The sequence below is a fragment of the Neodiprion pinetum genome, chromosome 5, assembly GCF_021155775.2.
Source record: "Neodiprion pinetum isolate iyNeoPine1 chromosome 5, iyNeoPine1.2, whole genome shotgun sequence".
NCBI lineage: Eukaryota > Metazoa > Arthropoda > Insecta > Hymenoptera > Diprionidae > Neodiprion > Neodiprion pinetum.
The window spans coordinates 2462664-2484775 of record NC_060236.1 but is presented as its reverse complement, the minus strand read 5'-3'; the positions used below and the strand labels follow the sequence as shown (position 1 = coordinate 2484775).

Sequence of the window (22112 nt, the reverse complement as noted above, 5' to 3'; positions counted from 1 at the left end):
AAGAAGTCGAGAGCCAGGAGGCGGTAGGCAGATGGACGCTGCAGGCACAAGATGCTGCGTCTAACGGTGAAGGAATAATTTCCGACGATTCCGAACGGGAATATCCAAGAGTTGCATACCCCTTGCACCAGGATACGTACGACACTTGTTCGCGCCCGACACGTGAGCCTTCAATTGTTTATGACATTCGTGTCTCGTCGCATTAATTTTCAGTGGTATCAATTACGAGAGGAACGCGAACGCGACTTTATTAACCGCGATCATTACGGGATGATTAGTTTTCGTTATTGACGAACGAGTGATTTCTATTCCATGTTTCTTACCTACGTATATCCTTACTCTGCAATTGATTCGAGATAGCTACTTCCTTATCTTAACATGTCTATGAAGGTAAGCCCGTAATTACGAAATCTTAAATTTAGTGGATCGCACTATAGATATCTAAGTTAGTTCTTCAAGTGAAACTATATTACTGAAGACGGTATATTATACATACTTTGACATTGTGTATACCATATCTCTAAGTTAACACACAATGGTTATCATAAATGATTACCAATATTTTTCACTCGAAATCAAAGATTCGCCTGTAATACATACATATACATACACGTACAAATTTATCGCTGGCATTTTCATTTCTCGACTTTCGACACTTCAATTCGTACATGCCTTTCACACCTCGATTTCCCTCACATTTCCCAGTACGCCCTGCAAATTTACAATCATTAGATGTGTAAGTGATGAGCACCACTGTTATGCTCTCTGATTGGTTCGAGATCTGTGACGTACCGAAGGTTATTCAATCGTTCGAACATTGCTTATGACATGACAATGTATTTTATTTAGACAATGTAATCTATTCCGATTGTTGCACCGACTTTTCCTTATTCGTGTTAGGTAGATCTAGTCGAAGAAATACACGTATGACTTTCATAAATCAAATAAATACCTATTTAGAAGTAACAAAACTCCATTCCATACTATGTTATACTTTTTCGTACTCTTGAACTGAACATCGTACGTTTTATCAAGGTATACATAAATAATTATAGCTGTGGTCACCGAAACGTTGTCGCGCCGGTATGACGTAATTCATGGCCGCGCGGTTACGCGCCCGTGTACATTTTTTGTTTTCAAATACAAAGCCGACCAAAGTCTCGACAAGTTGGTTTTAGTTACGAGGTATCTGAAACCGGTGTGAATCCCGGATTTCAATTTCCGTAAAATTAAATTTGTCGTACTAACTACGGTCCTATAACAAACTTATAAACGAACCGATCAATTTGTGACCCCGAAATAAATCACCTAAGTAAATATTTCGTAATACCAATGATAAAAATCTTGATGTTATTATACGTCTCACACGACTACTGCTATATTTATTACGTAACTCGCTCAGTTCCTTGATTTAAAATCCACGCATGTGGATAAAAACACGCGGTATGTGTTATAGGTATACGTAATGTAATATTATTACGTTATAGAAATAACCGGCGTACCGCGTGCGCGGCCTTGACGGAAAAACAACAACCTTCATGAAATTTCACTCGAAGCCTTTCGTCTTCCTTCCAGCTTCCGCTGTGATTAATGAACTGTTAACAAATATTCAGGGATCCGGTTTTAAACCGCCTCTGCGCATCTCGGTCAACCTGCAGTAGCCAAAGCCTCTTCGTACAATGCTGCATGTCTATACCTACGTGTCGGGTGTCCCCATTTATGTGAACATACAATCAAACCTCATCACTTTTACTAAACCCCCTGCAGTCACGTGGGCAAGAGTGCAACGTTCAGAAAAGACAATGTAGCACGCGTATAATACAATAGAGACAATTCACCGACTGCAGGAGTCACAGCTTCTATTCACTAAGTACTTCCAATTACTCCGAGGACCCTGCCGATTAGTCCATAAGAGTCCAACAATTGGCAACGAGCCTGCACGGCATGCGTCGTGACTCGTGCCGCTGATTCTGATTTCATCTCCGCTCTATGAGATCATTCGTACATCAGCCGCATTAAGTATGTTTATTTTCAATAAAAATCTCCCAACGTACAATGCCAGTGGGAAAAGTTACAACCCTGAGGAAGGAAAAAATATGCATATAGAATTCTGTTACAGTAATAAAAAAAATGTTGTTTACTCTTTTGAAAATAGAAAATTTATAACGCTTTTTTTACTACCACTTTCTTGACATATGCAGAAAGAGTCTCCGTGGGATGTGGAGCTCCACTTGGCCGCGGCGAAGGGTGACGCCAAACGACTTCAAGTACTTCTGGAATCAGGCCGGGTTCACGTAGATTGCAAAGATAAGGTTCGTAGCTCGATAGGACGCCTCGTCTCTCCTTATGAGAGCGCTCGGGGGGCTGCAATAAAAGAGGTTTCACCACCGAACGACTCTTTTGTAGGATGGTACAACTCCGTTGATACTAGCTGCCGCCGGAGGACACGTGGACGCGGTCGCCGAGCTGCTTCAACAGGGTGCCGATCCAGCGGCGAAGAGGCTGGTGAGTCCCAAGATTGCGGAGTTATTGCTTTATTTTCTGCCGTTCTTCTCCGTGGCTTCTCGTCTCTCACTTCTCTTCCTCCTTAAAATAAAATGTCCCTGAAGTCCGTCGTTCAAACGATGGTTGCGAAATTTTACCTTGACCGAGCAGTCGCATATTAACTGGTCTCCTAGATTCTATTTTCGATTTTGCATGAGTTGCAAGAATAGGTATGCAACATTGAAACCTCGCCGTAGGTATTTCAGTATATTATCGCCAGACTTTGTGACAATTAAAATCCAAGGTGTAGAAAAACTTTATATTTTCGCAATTTTATTATCATCTGCTAGGTATACCGAAGTCGCGAGCTGCGATGCGTAATAAAATGTGAAATTCTCGCGGTGAGTCTGAGCTACTGGAAACTGAACACACCTGTACCTTGCGTATCTACGTATTTAAATGCGGTTCTCAGATTTCCAAGATTTAATATGTATATACAGATTCTTGTAATGGATACACTGAGAGCTGGTCTTGAGTTTCACCCATTATTTCGAGTCTGCGGTGCAGCGGTGCACCGCAAGTCAGTGCGAAGTAAATCATAATTCACATTCATAGATTTCATCTACTCAATATCGACATGTAAATCCTAACGAAAACTGATGCGTGACATTACGTACAGCCACTCCCCGGTGGAATATACAATTTATTTAATTATAAATATTACAGAATGGTGCCGATCTCTACCCGTAACTAAATATAGACCGAGCAGTGCAAGTCGCGAGCAGATAATTATTGTCCTTCGTAAGTGCAGTCTATAATATCATCGTAGTACACTTTTTACGATATTCTTATGCCTGTTCAATATACACGAGTACGGACCATACGGTTTCAACTACCGAGATATAATCATTGAGTATAGTCGCGTTACGTGTGCGTGGTGGCGATATAATAATTATCGCAGCGTAAAAGAAAAAGAAATGAAAAAAGGAGAAGAGAAATTTACACCTGCTCTAAATTCTAATCTGGTATTCGTGTTTCTAGTCGCGTGTAACACTTTATGAATCAGTTTTTTTTTCAAAGATCCTACAACAACAATTATTTTTATCCTATATTGTTACGTTCTTCTCGATCCCGTGAACGTAATTCTCAGATTTTCACAGCTAAATCCCGCGAGATTTACGGATGTATATTTTTTACTCCAAGTCACGGTTGACAGACGATTGGAGCGGACGGACAGCTGAGTTGCAGGCTGCTGTAGTATTCTGAATAATAACAAAGAGAAATGAAAAATTCTCTGCACTATATACTTGCATTAGCTAGTGTACCACGCGAGCTGTTGTAATTTAGCATACCTAGGCATAATTAATATACCAACGCGGGCAGTTTCAATCCGAAATTAATTTATTCATTTTTTCTTTCTCGTATATCAGCCCTCTCGAGTTCTAGAATACGACATGGCGAAAATTGCTGCTTCTCTGATCGTTGCGATGTCGGATATAGCCAAACCGTACGATATTAATATACCGTGATCAATACTCCTATACATAGTTATATCGTATAGAATATACCTATAACGTCCAATAACAGGCATAATATAATAATAAAAGTAAACTTTCGGCGGTTGGCTCGTGTCTGTAACTATTAGGACACTTGTTGGATTATTATGTCAGGCAGTTGTCTTGCATCGCTTTTCCTCTTGCTCCTGTTATGTGTGGGCTGATGTACATACACATGGTTGATTTAAGTATGTGTACACCTGGTGTACACGCCTGATGTGTTTGCTGTGGCAACACTTGGCTCTCTGGCAGCTCGCTTAACGCCGGAGTGAAAGTCGATTCACCGGCAGTGGTCAGGTCGACGTCGTTACCTGCATTCTCGACGTCAGCTTGCTGCCGCTCAGCTTGCATACTGGATAACAACAATTATTCTTTTGATAACCTCTGGCTGAAAAATCGCCCAATTCTTGCGACAGAAAATGCACTACTAGATTCTGCCTTGCTGTAGACTGCGATTTTTTCATCCCCATCATCTTGCAGTCTGGAGAAAAGTGTAGATCCGTGACTGAAACTTGTACAAAATATTTTATTAATGTTGTTATCGAATATTCACACTGCAGGCATGTGAAAAACCATTTTGAACGCTTGACGTCAGTCTAATAACTGACTTGTACGCGAATGCATATCAATGTCATTAAAATTCGGAATTTAGCTTGTGAAATTTGTTCGGTAAGCTCCTTACAGTTACTAAACATGTATGCATGCAAGTAGGTGTGTTGTATTATAAATTTCGCTCGCACAGCTGGCGTTAAATTATCCATAAATTCCATAGCATACTTATTGTTAGACCGATTTAAATACGAGATTCCGTAACGCGCTCAACTGGAACAGAATTCCTTTTTTTCTTTCCATTAAATAAACTGTGATTGAGGATAACATAAGCGAAGCGGTGTTCAGCCCATAAATTCCAAAGCTTGTTTATGGCACGTATATCTGACGTGAGTTAAACCGGTTAATTTATTTGCTATGAGCAGCTCTGTCCTTGAAAGTTTGAATTATTCGAGCGGGAGTTTGTTCGGCTCAGCTATTCCGATTAACCGTATCGCGTGTACCGAAGTGCAGTTTTTGTTGAACTTGCCGTAGTGGTTTACCTCCAGCTGTACAAGTTCTTCTTTTCTTTTGTTTACTTGCCCCTTTTTTTCAACTCAAATGGGTGAAGGACTCGTTGGCAACTTTGAGTTCTATAATATCAATGGACTCAATTATGTTGAAATCGAATTCTGACACGCGATCGCGAAAGCACGTACACGTATGTAACGGACACTCGTTAAAGTTGAAAAAAAAAGATAATTTTCAATGTCACTACAAAACGCCTGAATCGCGGAGCGACGCAACCCGCCATACATCTCAACCGCGTAAATTGGCGTAAAAATATTTAGCAAAAGTATCTGTTTCCGGTGAATTCGCGTCGGGGAAAAAATAAGCTTACGATATATATATATATATATATGTATATATATGTATAATTGAAGACACTGAAACGGCAACGACTTGGTGATTAGTTAGGACTACGAATAGAGGAGAACAACCTCCGGGCTGTACAATATGAAAAGAGCGAGCGGCCCAGGTTTTCATAGTTTACAGGGACACGTCGTGACATTTAAATGTTGTCATCCGCGTTAGCGGTTTTTAAATGACCTCATCTGCTAATAGCCTGATATTGTACATTATATACATACACATATATATATATATACGAAAGTTTGACGCGTGGGAAGACTGGCTACATTCTACCGTGTTGAAGTTGGTAACGTTCCAAGTGTCATGAAGAACCGTTATTTCATGATTTTTGAATTGTTTGAACTTCGGTAAGACGTAATAAAACAAAACAGAATCATATTTTGAAATTTTCGTTTCTTCAAAGTTATGTAAAAATAAGAAAATAGTGATTTTTTTCCGCAATGTTTCGTTACGATAACGTTACTAACTTCAATCTCGTTAGATTCTTTCTCATATGCGGGCCACGGTTGAAGAAGCGTATAAAAATTCTTACTCAAATTCAACGTCGTTGACAAAGGATGATCAAAAAATCGTTTACACATTTCTATCGCAAACTTAGGTTACATGAATTAAATCTTAATGATATATATTTTTCATTCCAGACCGGTACAACGGCGTTGTTTTTCGCGTCGCAGGGAGGATTCGTCGACGTCGTCAATTTGCTGCTGGACAACGAAGCCTTCGTTGATTCTTGCAGCGTGGTAATTAAAAAAAAAGAAAAAAAAAATTGCTTATTCTTAGGTCCGATAGTTCAAGTGATGCTAATAGGACACATGAAATATGACTTCTCAAATAATCATGTGCGACTCACTTCACTATTTGGCATATTTCTTTCATGGCTACTCAGAAATTTTAGATTTTTATTTATGCACGAATTCAAATGAAATTCATTTACAGGACGGCGGGACTCCGCTTTTCGTTGCCTGCCAATGCGGCCACCTCGACGTCGTTGAAGGACTTCTGGATCGAGGCGCGAACGTGAACGCGCACATGAAGGTTTGATACATAGTATAACATTCTTCACACATGCGAACAATGCTAATTATAATAAATGAGCGGCGTGGATAAATATTACGCGAATAAAACTGAGTGTTTGGCTAGTTAGTAAACGGGAATGTAAAACAAAAAAAAAAACAAAAAAACACATTCCTGTGAAATTGTTTTGCAGCGCTAACCGAACTCTTCGAGCCAAATACAAGGATCGTTAAAAAGCCATTGAGAGATACAAATTCTTTAGATTATCGTTATCAGTCACTTTAAGAACCGCTATTATCTTCTTTTCTTCATACACAGGATGGAGCCACTGCACTTTTCATTGCAGCCCAAAATGGACACGTACGTATTTTGGAAGTCTTACTTGAACGAGGAGCGAAAACCGACGCGATTAGGACCGACGGGGCTACTCCTCTTTGGATCGCTGCTCAGATGGGACATGACCACGTTGTAAGAAGGCTCTTGAAGGCCGGAGCAAGGGTAGATTCGACAAGACATGTAAGAAGAAATTCGAAGTATTCTTTTCATATAAATGTACAGTTGCAATTACAATATACATTATCATCGCATCATTCTCACGCGTTATAGAATATGTAACTTTTCATACCATGTTCAGAAATGTTGTCTACCAAAATTTTCTGTTTCATTACAGGACGGAGCCACCCCGTTGTTCAAAGCTGCGCACAAGGGTCACTCGGCAGTGATAGCCGAACTTCTTAAGTATCGTCCATCTTTGGGAATTCTTCCAGTAAGCATGAGCCTTGAACTATAGTAAAACATTCGACGAAGTAGTAAGACTGTAGAAAATTTACAGAAGAGAGTATATCTTTTATCTATGGTAGAATGGCGAGAGCGCTCTCCATGCAGCGGCTTTGTCCGGTCACATGGCTGTGGCGAGACAGCTCGTAGGCGCAGGAGCCGATGCTCTGCTTCTCAATCAAGAGGGCGTTACACCGCTTCAACTTGCAATCAGGCATTCGCAGACTCAAGTGATCGATTACCTCACTGACAAAGTGAGAACTCGAACAGCGTCTCGCTGAGGTATCATCCACACGACGGGCTATCAGGATCATAAGTATTGTAACTAATAAGATGAAAACGTTTATCGAAAGATAGATCTTGGCAGACTAATGTCAAGTATTTTCAATTAAGGCATACCTTAAGACATTTTTCAAAAAATTTGATCAGGGAGATGTATCGAGAAAGAGAGAGAGAACAAGAGCAGAGCAATTTTTTTTTTTTTAGTTTTTATATGAAAACAGAGATGGTTCACGGAAGATGGAAAGGGAATTATACTTGACGTAAGGTTTACACGAAGCAAAAAGGAAAATAAATGCTATGGAGAGGTATACTCTTATACGCAGCTAATCACAGGAAATGAAATTATTCAACATTTGTATACGAACAGTTATTTTCGCACTGTTGTTTTGTGAGAACCAATCATATCGTACAAAAATGGTAAGCCAAGTTAATTTATATTCCCATTCTCTCTTTCGATCTTCGTCTGTAGAGAGGATACGGTCCATATCTTGACAATTTTGACATATATGAGAATATTATTAGCAAAATATCGTATACCATGTAATATATTTACATTTATTCGCGGTCTAATCAGTCTTTCGATTAAATAGACATTATTTTGATGTTAAATTAAGTCGTAAAACATGCATTATACGCCTACCCTGATTAGGAATAAGATATTCCCGTAACGATATTAGTAGCCTATAAAAATCGATTGGACAAGAAAATTGATTATCATTGTTTCGATTTGAAAAAAAAAATATATATCTAATAAGACTGACCGATCTGCCTTGTAAGACACCGTAGATTATTTTTAAAAACTACACACCTATTATTAGAATAGATACGGTACAAAATATTATTATGGAGTATGTGTATATTGCACAGATACAACCAATTAGTATTTAGGTAAATGAAGATTTAAAAAAATTGCGTTTCCGTGTATTAATAGGGAAATAACACATTTCCGAGAAATGCATTTCAGAAAACTTCACAACGCGAAAAATTGCAACGATATTAATATGTAACAATATTTAGTCCACTGTCATTCGCTCGTCCACTTGGCTACATTTGGAATGATTTTTTCCTTGATGAAATGAAAATACTGTAATAATTATATAACGCATAACGCGACTTGTTAACACCATTATTTACTGTACTCTTAAGTATTTTAGTATTCTGTCCGTCTTCCTATTACCTTTACTGTTATTATTATTATACTAGTTAATATTATTTAACTCGTTAATAATTAATCTGTATTGTTATTGTTGCAAAAAAAATTGAGATATATATTATATATATTGAGAAAGAGAGAAATTAAATAAATAATTATCGTCATGAAAACTTGCAGTTCTGCTTATTTATTCCATCTTATGTAACAATTATTATATTAAAATAATATATGCATTAATTTCTGTTTTATAAATGTATGTAAGTATAAAAACTAGTTATTTTTACACGAAACTTAATATGAGAGAACAAAACAAACTTGACCACCTTTATTTTCTTTATTTAGAATACCGTATAGGTAATAATAATCACAGACATTTTGCAGTTTTAAAAAAAATATCGTTATTTATATTCAATAAGGTACTGAATTTTTGTACGACAATGTTGGTATGTAAACTATTAGCATACCGGTTCACGCTTATTATCCTGGTTGTTTACACATTAACGTCGTTTTGTGTTTACTGAATGAAATAAAAAATGTATCAATTTTTTTCTTTGAAAAAAAGTACCTTGATAAGGCAGAGAATTTTTACAAAAACTAGAAACGAAGAATTAGAATAAAAAATAGGCACATCTACCGTAATGGTCTCAACTTCGGCCTTGTAACTACAGCTGCTAAAGTGTCTATTTCCTATTTCACTTCAGATGCAAAACATGGCCCGTGCGATGTGAACTAGTTCAATTCACGAGTGTACTAGAGGATAAATTTATTGTTGAAGTAGGGCACGCGGTATAAAAAAAATTTGTCGCCACATTACAACCAGTCATAAAAGCTTCAAAATGTAATTAGCAAGTGCATCATCAACGCTTCGTGGAAAAATTTATCATTATTATGAGTATTTTATCTATTATCTATAGTGTGCTGATAAGACTGATAATAAGGCATACACCTTGTTTGGTTTACTTCTCACTTAGAACGGTACTGGATTTCGTATGGAATCAACATGACTCGGGATCGATTGCCTGACTTGTGTGCAGTTAGTACAGAAATTTTTTTCTTTCTAACATTCACGAACACAGTTTTCTATTAACTAATATATATTTATTCATATTGATTTCGTGTGGTTTTTGAGTTTTCAGTTTTCATACCATGAACTCTCAGGCTATTATAAAGTGTTACGTGAATATTCAATTGATTTTTTTTTTTTAAATTTGTAATGACTGTCACAGTTCCGAATTTCTTATCTTCTTTCTGACACATGGCATAATGTCTCATTTTCAATTTTCATCTTTTTCACACTGACAAAATATATTTAATATCGACGAGAATATTGGAATAAAAAAATAATTTCTTTGTGTAAACAATAATGAGAAAAAGAAAATACGCAAACACACTGACGAAATGCAGTACGAATTTTAATACATGCTTTCATCGTCACGCTTTCTTTTGCGAAATTAGAACAATGATACAGTTTTCTAGGCCGCACTTTAAACTGTGTTAGTTTTTATTAATTATTACTGAGACTGTATAAAGTCGAGCAAACACGATCAATGGAATGTTAAATAAATTATAATCGTTTTTTAGGCACGTAAACACAGCGCTTCATTTGGAACCGGATTTCTCCAAGATGTGCACATACAAATATCTCAAAATAAAAAGCTAAACAAAGTTTTGGAGGAAGTGAGTACACTATATAATAAGAAATTAAAATAAATAAGTATCTAGGATTAAAATGTGTATAATAATAATAATAATAATAATAATAATAATAATAAAAGTTGAATTTTTCACGTTGTTCTGTGGTGTTAAAAAAAGGTAGAGGAAACCCGTATGTTGATCCAACTAATTGCAGACAATTCAAATGTTATCAAGGAATTGCATAATGACGTTCTTTCCTATAATAATCGAGGTAAGTCGGAAAATTAAAATAAAATGTCTCTACTTACATTGTTTAAAGTTTTGTTCTTGACATCCCACAGAAATTCAGGTTGAACTGGATACTCGGACGCAAGTCATCTCGGAGACGGCAACTCGCGTTCAGAAGAAACTGAAAGGTATGAATATATGGTTGTCTATCAAGAAAGGTGCAAGGTCAGAATTTCGATGATATTTGGTATATTTGTTACAAAAGCTCACCTAATCGGAATGCCGTACGAACTTTGAACGTTCCTTCCTAGTGCCAATTTCCATTGGTGCTTCCTCGCATTGAGGACTCTGACAGCGTAATTTTCTAGGAACTATTTTTCTCCTTTGAACGGGTAATGGTTCTTCTTCGTCATCTTCCTCAGAAATAATTGGCACTCCCTTGTATTTGAGATTTTTGTAAACATAATTATTCCCTGCATGGATGGGGCTGCACTGTAGTGAATGACGCGAATTTCTAGATTTAGACATTGTTGGAGTACTATTTAGACTAGGACCAGGTTGACACAAAGGTGGTGAGCTGATTTCTGCATATGCAATTGGTGATGGTAACGGAGTTTGGCTTCTCGAATATTCAAATTGGGATGATTGCTCGTCAGATTGAGAAGCCTGGGAAGGGCTTCGCCAATTTTTCATACCAGGATAAGTTAGCGTTGACAATCGTCGCAGTACAATTTTGGGCATCCGCTCCTGTCTAATCAGTGCTAGATTTGTTTGCTGTTCGGCAGTTTCCGCATCTGCATCTGCATCGTCGACGAAAGTATTAGACCCATATTTCCTGAATAGATTATTCAAAATATATAGATTTACTATGATACGTGGGGAATTAGCAGGCTGGAAAGAAATAGAAATATTTACAGTTAAACAAATTTTACCAATTGTAAATTGTAACGTTGTGATTAGACTGCACAGCTACTCACTTTCTATCCTCTTCGATTTCTTTTTCTATTGCTGGATACTCGCTGAAAAGGTTCAGAAGCTGCTCCTTCTTGTATTCGGCGACAATTTTTAAGTAATACCTTGCAACATCGCTTGCAAACGGAGAAGAGAGTTTTATGAACATTTTCTTAAGCTTAACGAGAGTCGGCACAAGGACCTCAACCCTTTGCTTTTTCATCTCATTTGCAACAGCATTCACAGTGTTATTAATGGGCAGATTTTCAATTGGCAAACTTTCATCTTGAGAATCATCTTCTGTACGTTTTGAGCATGAAGTTGGATGCAATTCTTCTCTAGACAATATGTACAAGCAATCTTTGAGTACGGACAGCCCTTCTTCTTTCTGAACATTTATTGCCCCGCTTATAATTGCAGATAATATTTCACTTGTAAGCCGTGCGACAATTTTCACCTTTTCAACAGGTTCCAAGTGCTCTAGCATAAAATTGTAAATCACTCTACGGTGATTTTTATTTCTCCGCCCAGGTAGTGTCAAGGCCTTCAATGCTCTTTGGCCGATGACATTACTGGAGAATTTTTTTGGCAGCTTCAAATTGTTATAGTGAAAAATGCTCTCCAAGAACTGCCTAAATATCAGAGTCTTGTTCTTCACCAACAATCTTTCGTTTATGAGGAAGACCGTAAGGTCGCGTACCATCTCATCTGTATCGGTGAGCATTGTTAAAATATGGAAGAAGAAAGGTCCCTTGACTTTGATAAAGTCTTCGAGAAGAAGCTGGATGAAAAGTACGACTATAGCTTCTCGAATTATCGGGTTTTGGTCCTTCATGCTAACGCACATATCGGGTAAATAAGGTTCAACCAAGGCTGTGAATCGCACACAAATATCGGCCAGAGCCTTGGCTGCGTTCACCTTCACAGCTGCTTGGACATCAGAAGACTGTGCGGTACTCATCCGCATTATGTGGCCAAGTATTGGCATTATTTCCTGAGCAATTTCTCTGTCCCTCATTGCTTGTTGCCCTAAAACGGTAACGGCTGCTGCTCTTAGTTCATGGAGATACCTTACTGCATCTGGCAACGAATCCCACTCCACAACTATTCCCTCTAGTACGCGCAACGTGGATGGAGAAATTGAGCCAACGCACAAATGGGAAGCGTTACTCAAAGTGGACATTGCTTTCAAGTATGTCTGAAGAGCATCTTCTTCATTGTCTTCGTGATCTATGAATTTTTCCAGTAGAGTTTCGGATAGCTTCATGAGGTGCAGAGAGTTCTGTTTAACAATTTGATCTCCATTTTCAGGATTCAGGTACTTTGTTACATCTGTATACAAGTCACAGCAAATGCCGACAAGGTTGAAGTTCACTTGAAAGCAGCACAGTCTTTCAAATAGGTCCACCTGCATTTTCTTTAAAAAAGCATCGTCCAAGTTTGGCCAAGAATTCCTCAGCAATTCGATGACCAAACTTGCCTGATAAGTGTCTCGGCATAGAATTTCTTTGTAATTCTGAAAATATTTACTCATATTTGACAATTCTCTATAGTTAGCGATTGCCGTCAACAAGACCAGGGCTGGTATATCATTGCGGCTGTCAAGATGCGACATAATTTTCGTGATCAAAGAATTTGTGAGTACAGAAGTCTTTGCCCAGACAGCGCATGCCTTGGTCAGATGTTTTCTCATCTTTTGTTCAGTTATTTGGTTTAGTATCAGCCACGGCAAGTCCGCTTTTGGGAGTAAGTCGTCGTCATCCAGCCGCGTGACATTAGCGATGATCAATTGCTGCAAAGACTCAAGAACCTTTTCCTGCACTTTCATTTCCACATCAAAAATCTGAGGCAAAACATTCCTGACCCAGTCCTGGGTCAATAGCGGATGCTCCGGGAATTTTTCCACAAGCTGGGTGAATACTTGAACGGCGTATCGACGTACCAGTATTGCAGGATCTCTGCAGTGTAAACCCAGGGCAGGTGTCAGGGTATTCAGTATCCCTGGGTAGAAATCTACCAAATTGCCTAATGATTGTAGCGCGCTACGACGTACGAACGCTCGCTCGTCTTCAACCCTTGCTGCGAGCACACAGGCCACGGTACTGCAGCCCGGTAGAGGGTCACGGTCTTCAAATATAGATTGCTGTAGAGTATTCAGACTCGGCAAGGGTTTATCTGAATTAGATTCGTCAAAAATTTCTTTCACCATGTTCAAGGTCACACTGTTCTGCGGATCTGTGCAGTCGGCAAAAATTGACATCGCTTTTCCTCTAACTAGACTCGAGGAGTCGAGGCACCTGGATAAAACTGTTGCAAGAAGGGCTTTCCTAACTTTTTGATTCGGTTGACTTGTAGTACTGGTATTATCGGTCAAAAATCTTCCCATTATTTCCTCGGCAAATATCCTCAAGAGGACTTTGTTGTTGTGTGCAAGAACAATCAGGTCCTCGACAGCTTTGAGGTAGACTTCATCCTTGCAGGAATTAACCAGTTTAAATATAAGAGCTGCCTGCTTTGTTCTTGCTTCCACTCTCTCGGGACATTTTACCATCAGATGTTGAATCAGAGTTGTCACGCCTAAATGGGCATCTTTCTGATGAGCTATAAGCAATTTCTTTACAAAATTTGTCATCGATTCTCTGACCGCAGACAATTCCTTAGGCAGTAATCCATCTTGATTGGACACCAGGCTTGGTAACAGGTATTTGGCTATAAGACGTATCGTCACATCCACGGCTCCATGATGAGCATCGCAGAGTAAGCTTAGGGCAATGTAGGCATTGTAAGAAAGGGAGTTCACCGATGCCTCCTGCCTCACTGCTCTTGTCTCGAAGTTAATCACTTCTTTAGAAAGACCTGTAACTTTTATCAGCGAGTGAACAGTGATTTCCAACGACCTTGGCTGATCGCAGAGATGAAAACCCCTCAGCATAGTAGTTATGTCGAACATGACGCTATTTAGCCCCTTACACAGCGTGAGTTTTTCGGAATCAAAGAGCTCCATATCACCTTCATCGTCATCTGAATTGTAAGCATCTCTAGGATTGACGCGTTTCCCTTGTTGTCTGGACTTTTGGACAAGGCGGTCGGACAGCATAAATGTCTTCAGCGCCAAGTGATACAGGTTCAGGTGAAAGACTTGAAATGCATTGCTTCCAGGTACAGAGAGAAGGACAAAGTAGAGGCTGGTCGCCTTGAGGCAAGGCTGCCTGGCTTCTTCGTCGGCGTCAAAGGAATTTCCGTTTTTCATTAAGTATCCTAAAACGGGTAGCAAACTGCGTGGATTAACGTTTAGCGCTATTAAAGTTTGCCAGGATACCTCGGTCCGTTGAATATCGGCGCCGTCGCTGGCGGCGCATTCGCACATCCAGTTTTTTATTACCGTCGATGAATCCTTGAGCAATACATCCATGTCCTCGCTATTTAAATAGTCAAGATAGGCAGCGGGGATGTCGTCGAAGGTTAGAAACTCACTTTCCCACACAGATTTCACCCACGATTCGTCCAGATTGTCCAGCCTGAAATCTTCAAATATTTGCAACGGCTCCATCGTAACATCACTCGATATTCTTCACTGTTAATTAGATACTGTCAGACTCTTCGCGAGCTCAAAATCAACGCGGACATAACCTCACCATATTCGGAACGAACTTGACTGTTTACATTGCAGGTTATCCAACGACCGGCATGCATTGCGCGCGTGGCGCGAAACGAACAAAACTCGATAACATGATTGCTTGTAATCGACGAATCGTTGAAAATCTAAATTTTTCAACCTTTCACCAATTGCGTAAAAATGATAAAGAAAACGTGCTGTATCGATACTTAATTGAGGTATCGTGAAAACCTTGGTACAAATAATTCAAAGATTATTTCGAATTCGATCAAACTATCAGGTTTAATGATTTAAAATGCCTGATGTAAAACAGATTTTTGCAACCCGAAATTTATTTACTTTCAGACATGGAAAAGGAAATTACGCTGGTGGAAGATTTGTCGGTTGAAACGGCGAAGGAAGGACCGATACACATGAGAATAAAAATATTACAGTACTCGACGATGTCGCGATTATTTGGGGAAGTTATGAGGGAATACAACGAATCTTTGCTAAGATATCAAGAGAAATATACATCACTACTGTATCAACAGAAATTGCTGAGTAATTATTATATATACTAATCAATTTTAATTGAAGTATTCCGTTTTTCATTTTCAAATCTTTGGTTCCCAGCGCAGAAGCAGTGTACCAACGAAGAATTTCAGGAGATGCTCGACAGTAAGGAAACTGATTTATTTGTGGACAATGTGAGTGTTGCTAGTTATGTTTTGAGTCCAAATAGCCGGTAAAACTTTATTTTATCACTAAACATTCACTTTCCTCAACAGATTTTACAGGACACAAGTGCCGTGCGGCAGCAGTTGTCGGATCTACAGACGAGGCACGAAGAGTTTCTTAAAATTGAAAAATCGATTGTTGAAGTTCGGGATATGTTCGTAGAGATGGCATTTCTAGTCGAAAAACAAGTCAGTATTAACTTTGCTGTCTGTAAAATATAAAAATAAAATCTCGCTACGTACATTATTATTTGCAGAGCGAAAGATTAAACTGTGTTGAATACTTCGCCGGAATAGCGACAGACAAAGTTGATAATGGCCGTTTTGATCTGAGCAAGGCGGAAAAAAAAGGTCACAAGTACAAAAAGGTATCATAAAATATACTGATAATCGTAATAACACTATTCAATAATACATATACGTACAGTTAAGACTATAGAACTTGATAAATAATTGACATGTCTTTTTCGTATTCTTGCAGAGGAAAATCAAGATCCTAATAGTTATAAGTCTTATTGTACTCGTACTGATACTTATAGCCATTTTCTTCTAATGTTGGTAAAAAACATGGACCAGCAAATTTAATTAAGAGAGTTGTGGATCAGTTGTGATAAGCTTCGATATTTTGGCCTAATCATCTGCTGCAATTACGCTTCAATCGTGAATTTCGTTATAACCATTGGTTAATTGTCGTTAAATTTAGTACTTTGTTTAACTTTAAGTGCCGTTCACGGTCAAAGTAACAAAAGCAAATATTATGTAATTAATGAAGTTGAATGATTATTCAAACCGTTGAATTACGATGTGTCAAAAGAACAGCATTCGTCTCGTTATTTCGCACCCTTAGTTTCAGATCTGGTCAATAAAAAGAATTCGTACTAAAGCACTGGATTTGTAAATAAAAAACTCCCCTCTACCAGAAGTAACTGTCCTCTGCTTTGATACGAACGTAGTTATTAAAAAACTTCACCACTCCTTTGGCACTAGGGCGAGACTTGTAGTCCGAATCAGTGCAAGCATGAAATAGCTTGAAAACTCTTTGGTACTCTGGTCCCAGGTTAATCGCTGGTAGTGCAGGCCTCGTACCTATAATTGTTGCAATTATCATCGTTTGTTTAAACATTCGTAAAATACATGTTTTCGTGCACATAAAAAATGAGCTACGTGGTATTTCTAGTAATTAAATATCGCATTTTACCATATTTTCGTGAAGCAGTTTCGCAAAATCCGAAACTATCAGACCCAGGAACGTCCATTGGCTCTGTCTCTGGATTTTCCAAGTAGCTACCATCCGATGAATCTTCTTCAGACTCGACATGAGGCAGAGATAAAGATATCATCTCCCACACGACTATACCAAAAGCCCACATGTCTGCTTTGTTGGTAACTATACGTGCATCTATGATAAAAAAATCAAAAATATCAAGAATAGGCTATTTAATTTTATAAAAGAACTATGCTCATGAGTGTCCAATCAAGGATCTATTTTTAGAAAAATAAAAATATTGGCAGCGGTGGGATTCGAACCCACGCCTCCGAAGAGACTGGTGCCTTAAACCAGCGCCTTAGACCGCTCGGCCACGCTACCTTATGGCAGGATCAGTCATATTTACGGATTCCATTGGACCAAAAATTTACCATTATAATTGCAATCCTGAGAAATGAACTTGTGACTTCGATTGATGAAGATGTGATTCTAATGTGGCTAATTCGCTTAGCTACATGTCATAATATGCTTTTACCTTGCAGTATTTCTGGTGCTGACCAGCACTCGGTACCAACGTAGTCATATTGAGCCTTCGATACGTCCATTTCTAAGGAATCTGTCAGAGGGACGGAGACTCCGAAGTCACAAAGTTTGACATTGGCTCGATCTTTGGATATCAAGATGTTAAAACTTTTAACATCGCCGTGCAGGATGTGAGCTTCATGATGAAGGTACTCCAAGCCCTTCGCGACCTCAAAACTGATGCTAAGTATATCTGCAGCTGGAAACGGCTCAGCGATACCATCATTCACCATGTCCTCGATCATGTCGCCTGTGTTTGAGAATGTGGAGACCATCACAGATTTTCAGTGAAATACTATAGCATATTTGGAGTGAATTTATAAAAACGAATTACATGGTGCTAGCCAATACCTAGTGACAAGTGTAGCTGTTCCATTGCAAGGCACGGCATGCCGTCAACATCCGTGACAAAACCTCGGTAGCCGACGACATTTGGGTGATTTAGGTTTCGCAGTATGTCAGCTTCGATTTGGATTCGTTTACTGTAGTGTGGATTCCTCTTGCCTAAGCCGCTGACCTTTTTTATAGCCCATGGTGATCTGGTAAAACCGACTTTGGGTGATCTTTCCAGAGTGAACACATGGACACCTGAGTATATTGGAGTGTACGATTTTTTTAATTCCTAAATAAAACTGAACGAAACCAAGTGACAGGCCATTCAACTTCGCGATTATCGGATTCTTTCATACGTACTTACCGGTGCCATAACCTATTTTGTGCAGGAACGGCGACGCCGGTATCTTTAGAGGCGTGCTGAGCTCACTTTGAGTCTCAGTCTTATTTCGGAACTTCTGCATTTTCGGCGTTTTAAGGTGAGCCATTGTTATCCGTCGATTGACGTTAAGCAAATTGAGTAAAATTATAGCAATATACTACGCGACGGTGTTACGGCAACTAACGGTGACTAACGGCAACCGTTACTTTCACTTGATGATTATTTTTTGAAATTCAAATGCAACGGTTGACGCGTGACGTCACCGAGTCATACGAGCGATCGCTGCTGCGTTAGTCAAAATAACCGCGGCTATTTTGAATTCAAATTATTCCAATTTGTCATATCAATCACAATGCAATCACCCAGTTTTACACACAGATTTAATATAGATAAGACAGAATAATTACAAATTCACAAGATATCATGTACCTGCGAATAAGGAGAAATCGGCTAATTCCACGAACTAGTTCTTTAATTTAATGCCATTTTATTTGTTGAACAAGAGACTGCGAGAACGTTGAATAATCATGCACGGTGCAATATTTTCATATGCCTCTGTTGAATGAAATTTACAGTGGTATCGTATTTCTTATCCGTAACTCTGAGAGGCTATATACCATAACCAGTCTTTCTCTTTACATTGTCTACTAAGTCGGCAGCTATATGTCCTAATTTGGAGACGCTGTTCCGAAGGTGGCGCCGTTTGCTTATTTACTTGGGCCAATTTATGGGATCGACTGGCGATGGTTTGAAGGCGGTACATCCACGATCTCTGGCCTCCTGTTGGCGTTCAATGTTCAGAAGCTGAAAGGAACTGGTAACGTGTTGTCTCGGGAGCTCGATACCGATTTCGTCTTCACGGATCAAAGCGGGATCTATATACCCCGCGGGGATTGGGCCGACTACGTTGATTCTACCGGACATCGAAATGTCGTCGGGAGATATCACTGCCCTCTGAACGCGTCCGGGAAGCCTATTGAACTTGAGCCTCCGGCGTCTGGTAGTTTCTGCAGGTCGTACGAACCGCTCCTCTTCCACGTTAGCTCCGTTGTCTTCAGAAGTCTTTATATTCAGGACCTCGAGGTCGTTGCGAGGCAGTTTGTCGTCCGACGATGAGACTCTCGGTCTTTTCAAGTTGATTTTGGTCTCCGTTGACGGCGCCGAATCGACAACTTCTACGATAGCTGTTGCCTCTTTCTCCCCGGCTGTTGATGAATCACGGGTCACTGGATGAGGGAGGATCGACTCCTGAGACAACGAGTAGAACTTGGAGTTCAGAGCACCCTTTGCTCCTTCGGCGTTAAAATCTTCGGCTGAGGACACGTCGAACTTCGATTTAGTTATTTCTTTCCCAAAGCTTGGGGAGAATGTGGACTCCTCTAGCGACGAAGCCTTTTTCACGGTGGATGACGACGTCGACACCGACTCCATAGCGGCTTGTTTGGATCCAACCTCGCGTATGTCTTCATTCACGTTAAACTCTCTGTGTGCCGCATTCGGTCGTTTGAGGATAATCCTTCTTCTAGCAGGTTTTTGGTTGATACTTTTTTCCGCGTCTAGAAACATGGGATTATATGGTATTTCATCGTCCTTCGCGTTCAAACCTGTTCCGGGTAAAATCACCCCGGGTAAATCTGGGCCGTTTAATTTTTCAGGACTGATAGTGCTCGTGTCACCCCTCAAAAATTGATAGGGTTTGTCACCCGGACGGGGAAGGTCGCACAAAAGCATCTTTCCGCCCGTGTTCCGCTCACCGAATATCACGTTTCCGCAACTCAAGGGTAGCAATTCCGCAGCCACCTCTGAATCACGTAAGTCACTGTGAGTGACGCCGGACAGAGGGTCTAGACCCACCAGTCCAGTTGATACTGGGCGGTCTTTAAGGAAACCGGCGTTGATCAGGACGGGGTAGTAGGCTTGACCCGCGGTTTCCCAGCTGATGGGATTATCAGCAATCATTATCACTGGTTTCCCAGTGATTACATTTATTAGGTTTAACTCGGTTGAAGTTGTCGACGTGTCCGATGATTTTTTTGCAAAATTTTCACGTTCCATCGAAGAGGAACTTTCTGATTTCGAGTTCAACTTAGTTTTGCTAACCGTTTTTGTATCAGATTGCTTTATGATAGTTCCGCCCTTAAGTTCCAAGTTTGACCTATCGTTTGTTAGGTTTTCCGTATTTGTGGAGACACTTTTAACGTTCGAAGATTCAATTTTTTCTTCCTTCGAGGATACATCATTCAGAGATTCACTTTTCTGCTGAGAAGAGGTCTTCTTCAATTCACCGTAGACTATGTCACCTCTCATGCCGAGACTAGGTATTCCTGATAGTACCGGTCTCTGAGCTTCTACAAGTGGTTTCAGATTTGTGTCAAGGTCTCTTGATTTTAAATCTTTCTCTGATAAATCTTGCCGGCTTGCTGTCCCGGTTTGAGAGTTCGAAGATGTACTTTCTGCCACCTTCGAAGATTCTGTTCTCGACAAGACACTTGATTCCTGAGAGGATATCTCCTTCCGGTCCACGTAAGCTGTGTCACCTCTTAGACCAACAGACGGCCTTCTGGGCAATGATGGTCGTCGGAATATTGAAACTTGTCCCAATGTTACATCAGAGCTCGCATCAGAGTCTTCCGAGTTTACGTTCGCATCAATCACTCCTTCACGGTTAAATGCTATACTTTGAGATTTGGACTTCGTTTCTTCCACCTTCAAAGACTCTGTGTTGGAAGAATTACTAGATTGTTGAGAAGCCGTCTCTTCCCGTTGCACGTAAGATGTGTCACCTATTAAACCGACAGACGGCCTTCTGGGCAATGGTGGTCGTCGGGATATTGAAACTTGTCCCAATGTTACATCAGAGCTCGCATCAGAGTCTTCCGAGATTACGTTCGCATCAATCACTCCTTCACGGTTAAATGCTATACTTTGAGATTTGGACTTCGTTTCTTCCACCTTCAAAGACTCTGTTTTGGAAGAATCACTAGATTGTTGTGAAGCCGTCTCTTCCCGTTGCACGTAAGCTGTGTCACCTATCAAACCAACAGACGGCCTTCTGGGCAATGATGGTCGTCGGAATGTTGAAACTTGTCCCAATGTTACGTCAGAGTCTTCCGAGTTTACGTCGGCATCAATCACTCCTTCACGGTTCGTTGCTACACTTTGAGAGTTGGACGTAATTTTTTCCACCTTCGAAGACTCTTTTGCCACCGATTGACTACTTTGCTGAGATGTTTCTTTGTTCTCTCCATATGTAGTAGAGACTTTGGGTACAAGTGTCCGTCTTCTGAACGTTGTAGATATTAGAATTTTAGGAACTGATTCTGAGCTTACGCTGAATGTTTCCGAGTTTACGGTTTTGTCTGTTGTGTCTCTAGCGTTTGTTACCACGGTTTTAGAGCTCGAAGATGAGCTTCCTTCGATATTCGAAGACTCTTTCGTCTGGGATTCGCTGCTCTGCTGACGCGACATCTCAGCAAGTTCATCGTTTACCGATTCATCTGTAATATATGAATAAAAATTTGTGCATTAGTAATCTGATCGTTTTTCGATCTACAGTTTCGCAGACATTAAAGAAACTTGACAAAATTAGCGTTACAATGAAAAATGAATTGAAAATCGCCAGTGAAAATTACATCGACCAATAATTCAATTCCCATTCACGTCGTAGCTTACAGCCTGAACCCACGTTCAAGCTTTCACTATTTTTCAATTACCTCAATAACTAAGGCCGAG

The 22112-nt window shown here is 39.7% G+C and overlaps 5 protein-coding genes, 1 long non-coding RNA gene and 1 other non-coding gene across 14 annotated transcripts in view; 2 read left to right on the top strand and 5 right to left on the bottom strand.

The window, feature by feature from the left end:
* Positions 1-163: 163 nt before the first annotated feature.
* On the bottom strand, positions 164-5488 carry LOC124219943 (uncharacterized). 3 transcript variants are annotated; one of them, XR_006883489.2, is made up of 3 exons: positions 2182-5488; positions 793-2079; positions 164-711 (listed from the first exon to the last, which is right to left on the bottom strand). It is a non-coding gene; the product is annotated as an uncharacterized lncRNA (long non-coding RNA). The 3 variants fall into 3 exon arrangements; XR_011177322.1 differs by having other exon boundaries at positions 164-2079; positions 2182-2586; positions 2643-5488; XR_011177323.1 differs by having other exon boundaries at positions 164-2079; positions 2182-4551; positions 4818-5488.
* LOC124219940 (ankyrin repeat domain-containing protein 29) lies at positions 252-8897 on the top strand. Its single transcript, XM_046628206.2, has 8 exons — positions 252-390; positions 2202-2312; positions 2407-2505; positions 6143-6241; positions 6438-6536; positions 6834-7031; positions 7186-7281; positions 7376-8897. Exons 1-8 carry the CDS (start codon positions 379-381, stop codon positions 7571-7573), a joined length of 912 nt encoding a protein of 303 aa, XP_046484162.1. The 5' UTR covers positions 252-378; the 3' UTR covers positions 7574-8897.
* Positions 8898-9438: 541 nt separating this feature from the next.
* LOC124219941 (syntaxin-1A) lies at positions 9439-16730 on the top strand. Its single transcript, XM_046628208.2, has 9 exons — positions 9439-9760; positions 10309-10404; positions 10540-10633; positions 10704-10778; positions 15503-15700; positions 15773-15846; positions 15928-16065; positions 16134-16244; positions 16358-16730. The coding sequence occupies exons 1-9, from the start codon at positions 9728-9730 to the stop codon at positions 16427-16429; spliced, it is 891 nt and encodes a 296-aa protein (XP_046484164.1). The 5' UTR covers positions 9439-9727; the 3' UTR covers positions 16430-16730.
* Positions 9849-15233, bottom strand: LOC124219935 (condensin-2 complex subunit D3). 5 transcript variants are annotated; one of them, XM_069136631.1, is made up of 5 exons: positions 14924-15035; positions 11568-14799; positions 10861-11425; positions 10671-10771; positions 9849-10566 (listed from the first exon to the last, which is right to left on the bottom strand). In XM_069136631.1, exons 2-3 carry the CDS (start codon positions 14789-14791, stop codon positions 10861-10863), a joined length of 3789 nt encoding a protein of 1262 aa, XP_068992732.1. In that variant the 5' UTR covers positions 14792-14799; positions 14924-15035; the 3' UTR covers positions 9849-10566; positions 10671-10771. The 5 variants fall into 5 exon arrangements, with proteins under 5 accessions (XP_068992732.1, XP_046484155.1, XP_046484153.1 ...); XM_046628199.2 differs by having other exon boundaries at positions 14861-15028; XM_046628197.2 differs by having other exon boundaries at positions 11568-15233.
* LOC124219939 (lymphokine-activated killer T-cell-originated protein kinase) lies at positions 15879-18580 on the bottom strand. The gene is made up of 5 exons (XM_046628205.2): positions 18363-18580; positions 18017-18253; positions 17619-17915; positions 17075-17275; positions 15879-16962 (listed from the first exon to the last, which is right to left on the bottom strand). Exons 1-5 carry the CDS (start codon positions 18484-18486, stop codon positions 16790-16792), a joined length of 1032 nt encoding a protein of 343 aa, XP_046484161.1. The 5' UTR covers positions 18487-18580; the 3' UTR covers positions 15879-16789.
* On the bottom strand, positions 17383-17464 carry TRNAL-AAG (transfer RNA leucine (anticodon AAG)). Its single transcript has one exon. It is a non-coding gene; the product is annotated as a tRNA-Leu (tRNA).
* Positions 18581-18698: 118 nt separating the features above from the next.
* Positions 18699-22112, bottom strand: part of LOC124219832 (serine-rich adhesin for platelets-like) — a 35604-nt gene continuing 32190 nt past the window's right edge. For both annotated transcript variants that reach the window (XM_046627995.2, XM_069136630.1), the window contains one exon: positions 18699-21877. In XM_046627995.2, coding sequence (XP_046483951.1) covers positions 19092-21877 — 2786 coding nt within the window. In that variant the 3' untranslated portion in view covers positions 18699-19091. The remainder of the gene's footprint in view (positions 21878-22112) is intronic.

Bases quoted from the DNA above. Each gene is read 5' to 3' on its own strand.
- LOC124219940 (XM_046628206.2), top strand. The intron at 6,242-6,437 runs GTAATTAAAAAA...ATTCATTTACAG, and splicing joins TCGTTGATTCTTGCAGCGTG to GACGGCGGGACTCCGCTTTT. The intron at 7,282-7,375 runs GTAAGCATGAGC...TATCTATGGTAG, and splicing joins CATCTTTGGGAATTCTTCCA to AATGGCGAGAGCGCTCTCCA.
- LOC124219941 (XM_046628208.2), top strand. From the start codon at position 9,728: ATGACTCGGGATCGATTGCCTGACTTGTGTGCA. The intron at 10,405-10,539 runs GTGAGTACACTA...TGTTAAAAAAAG, and splicing joins TAAACAAAGTTTTGGAGGAA to GTAGAGGAAACCCGTATGTT. The intron at 16,245-16,357 runs GTATCATAAAAT...GTATTCTTGCAG, and splicing joins AAGGTCACAAGTACAAAAAG to AGGAAAATCAAGATCCTAAT.
- LOC124219935 (XM_046628197.2), bottom strand. From the start codon at position 15,091: ATGGAGCCGTTGCAAATATTTGAAGATTTCAGGCTGGACAATCTGGAC. The intron at 11,426-11,567 runs GTGAGTAGCTGT...TAATCTATTCAG, and splicing joins GAAATCGAAGAGGATAGAAA to GAAATATGGGTCTAATACTT.
- LOC124219939 (XM_046628205.2), bottom strand. From the start codon at position 18,486: ATGGCTCACCTTAAAACGCCGAAAATGCAGAAGTTCCGAAATAAGACT. The intron at 17,276-17,618 runs GTAAAAGCATAT...TTTTTATCATAG, and splicing joins AGCACCAGAAATACTGCAAG to ATGCACGTATAGTTACCAAC. The intron at 16,963-17,074 runs GTAAAATGCGAT...CAACAATTATAG, and splicing joins AACTGCTTCACGAAAATATG to GTACGAGGCCTGCACTACCA.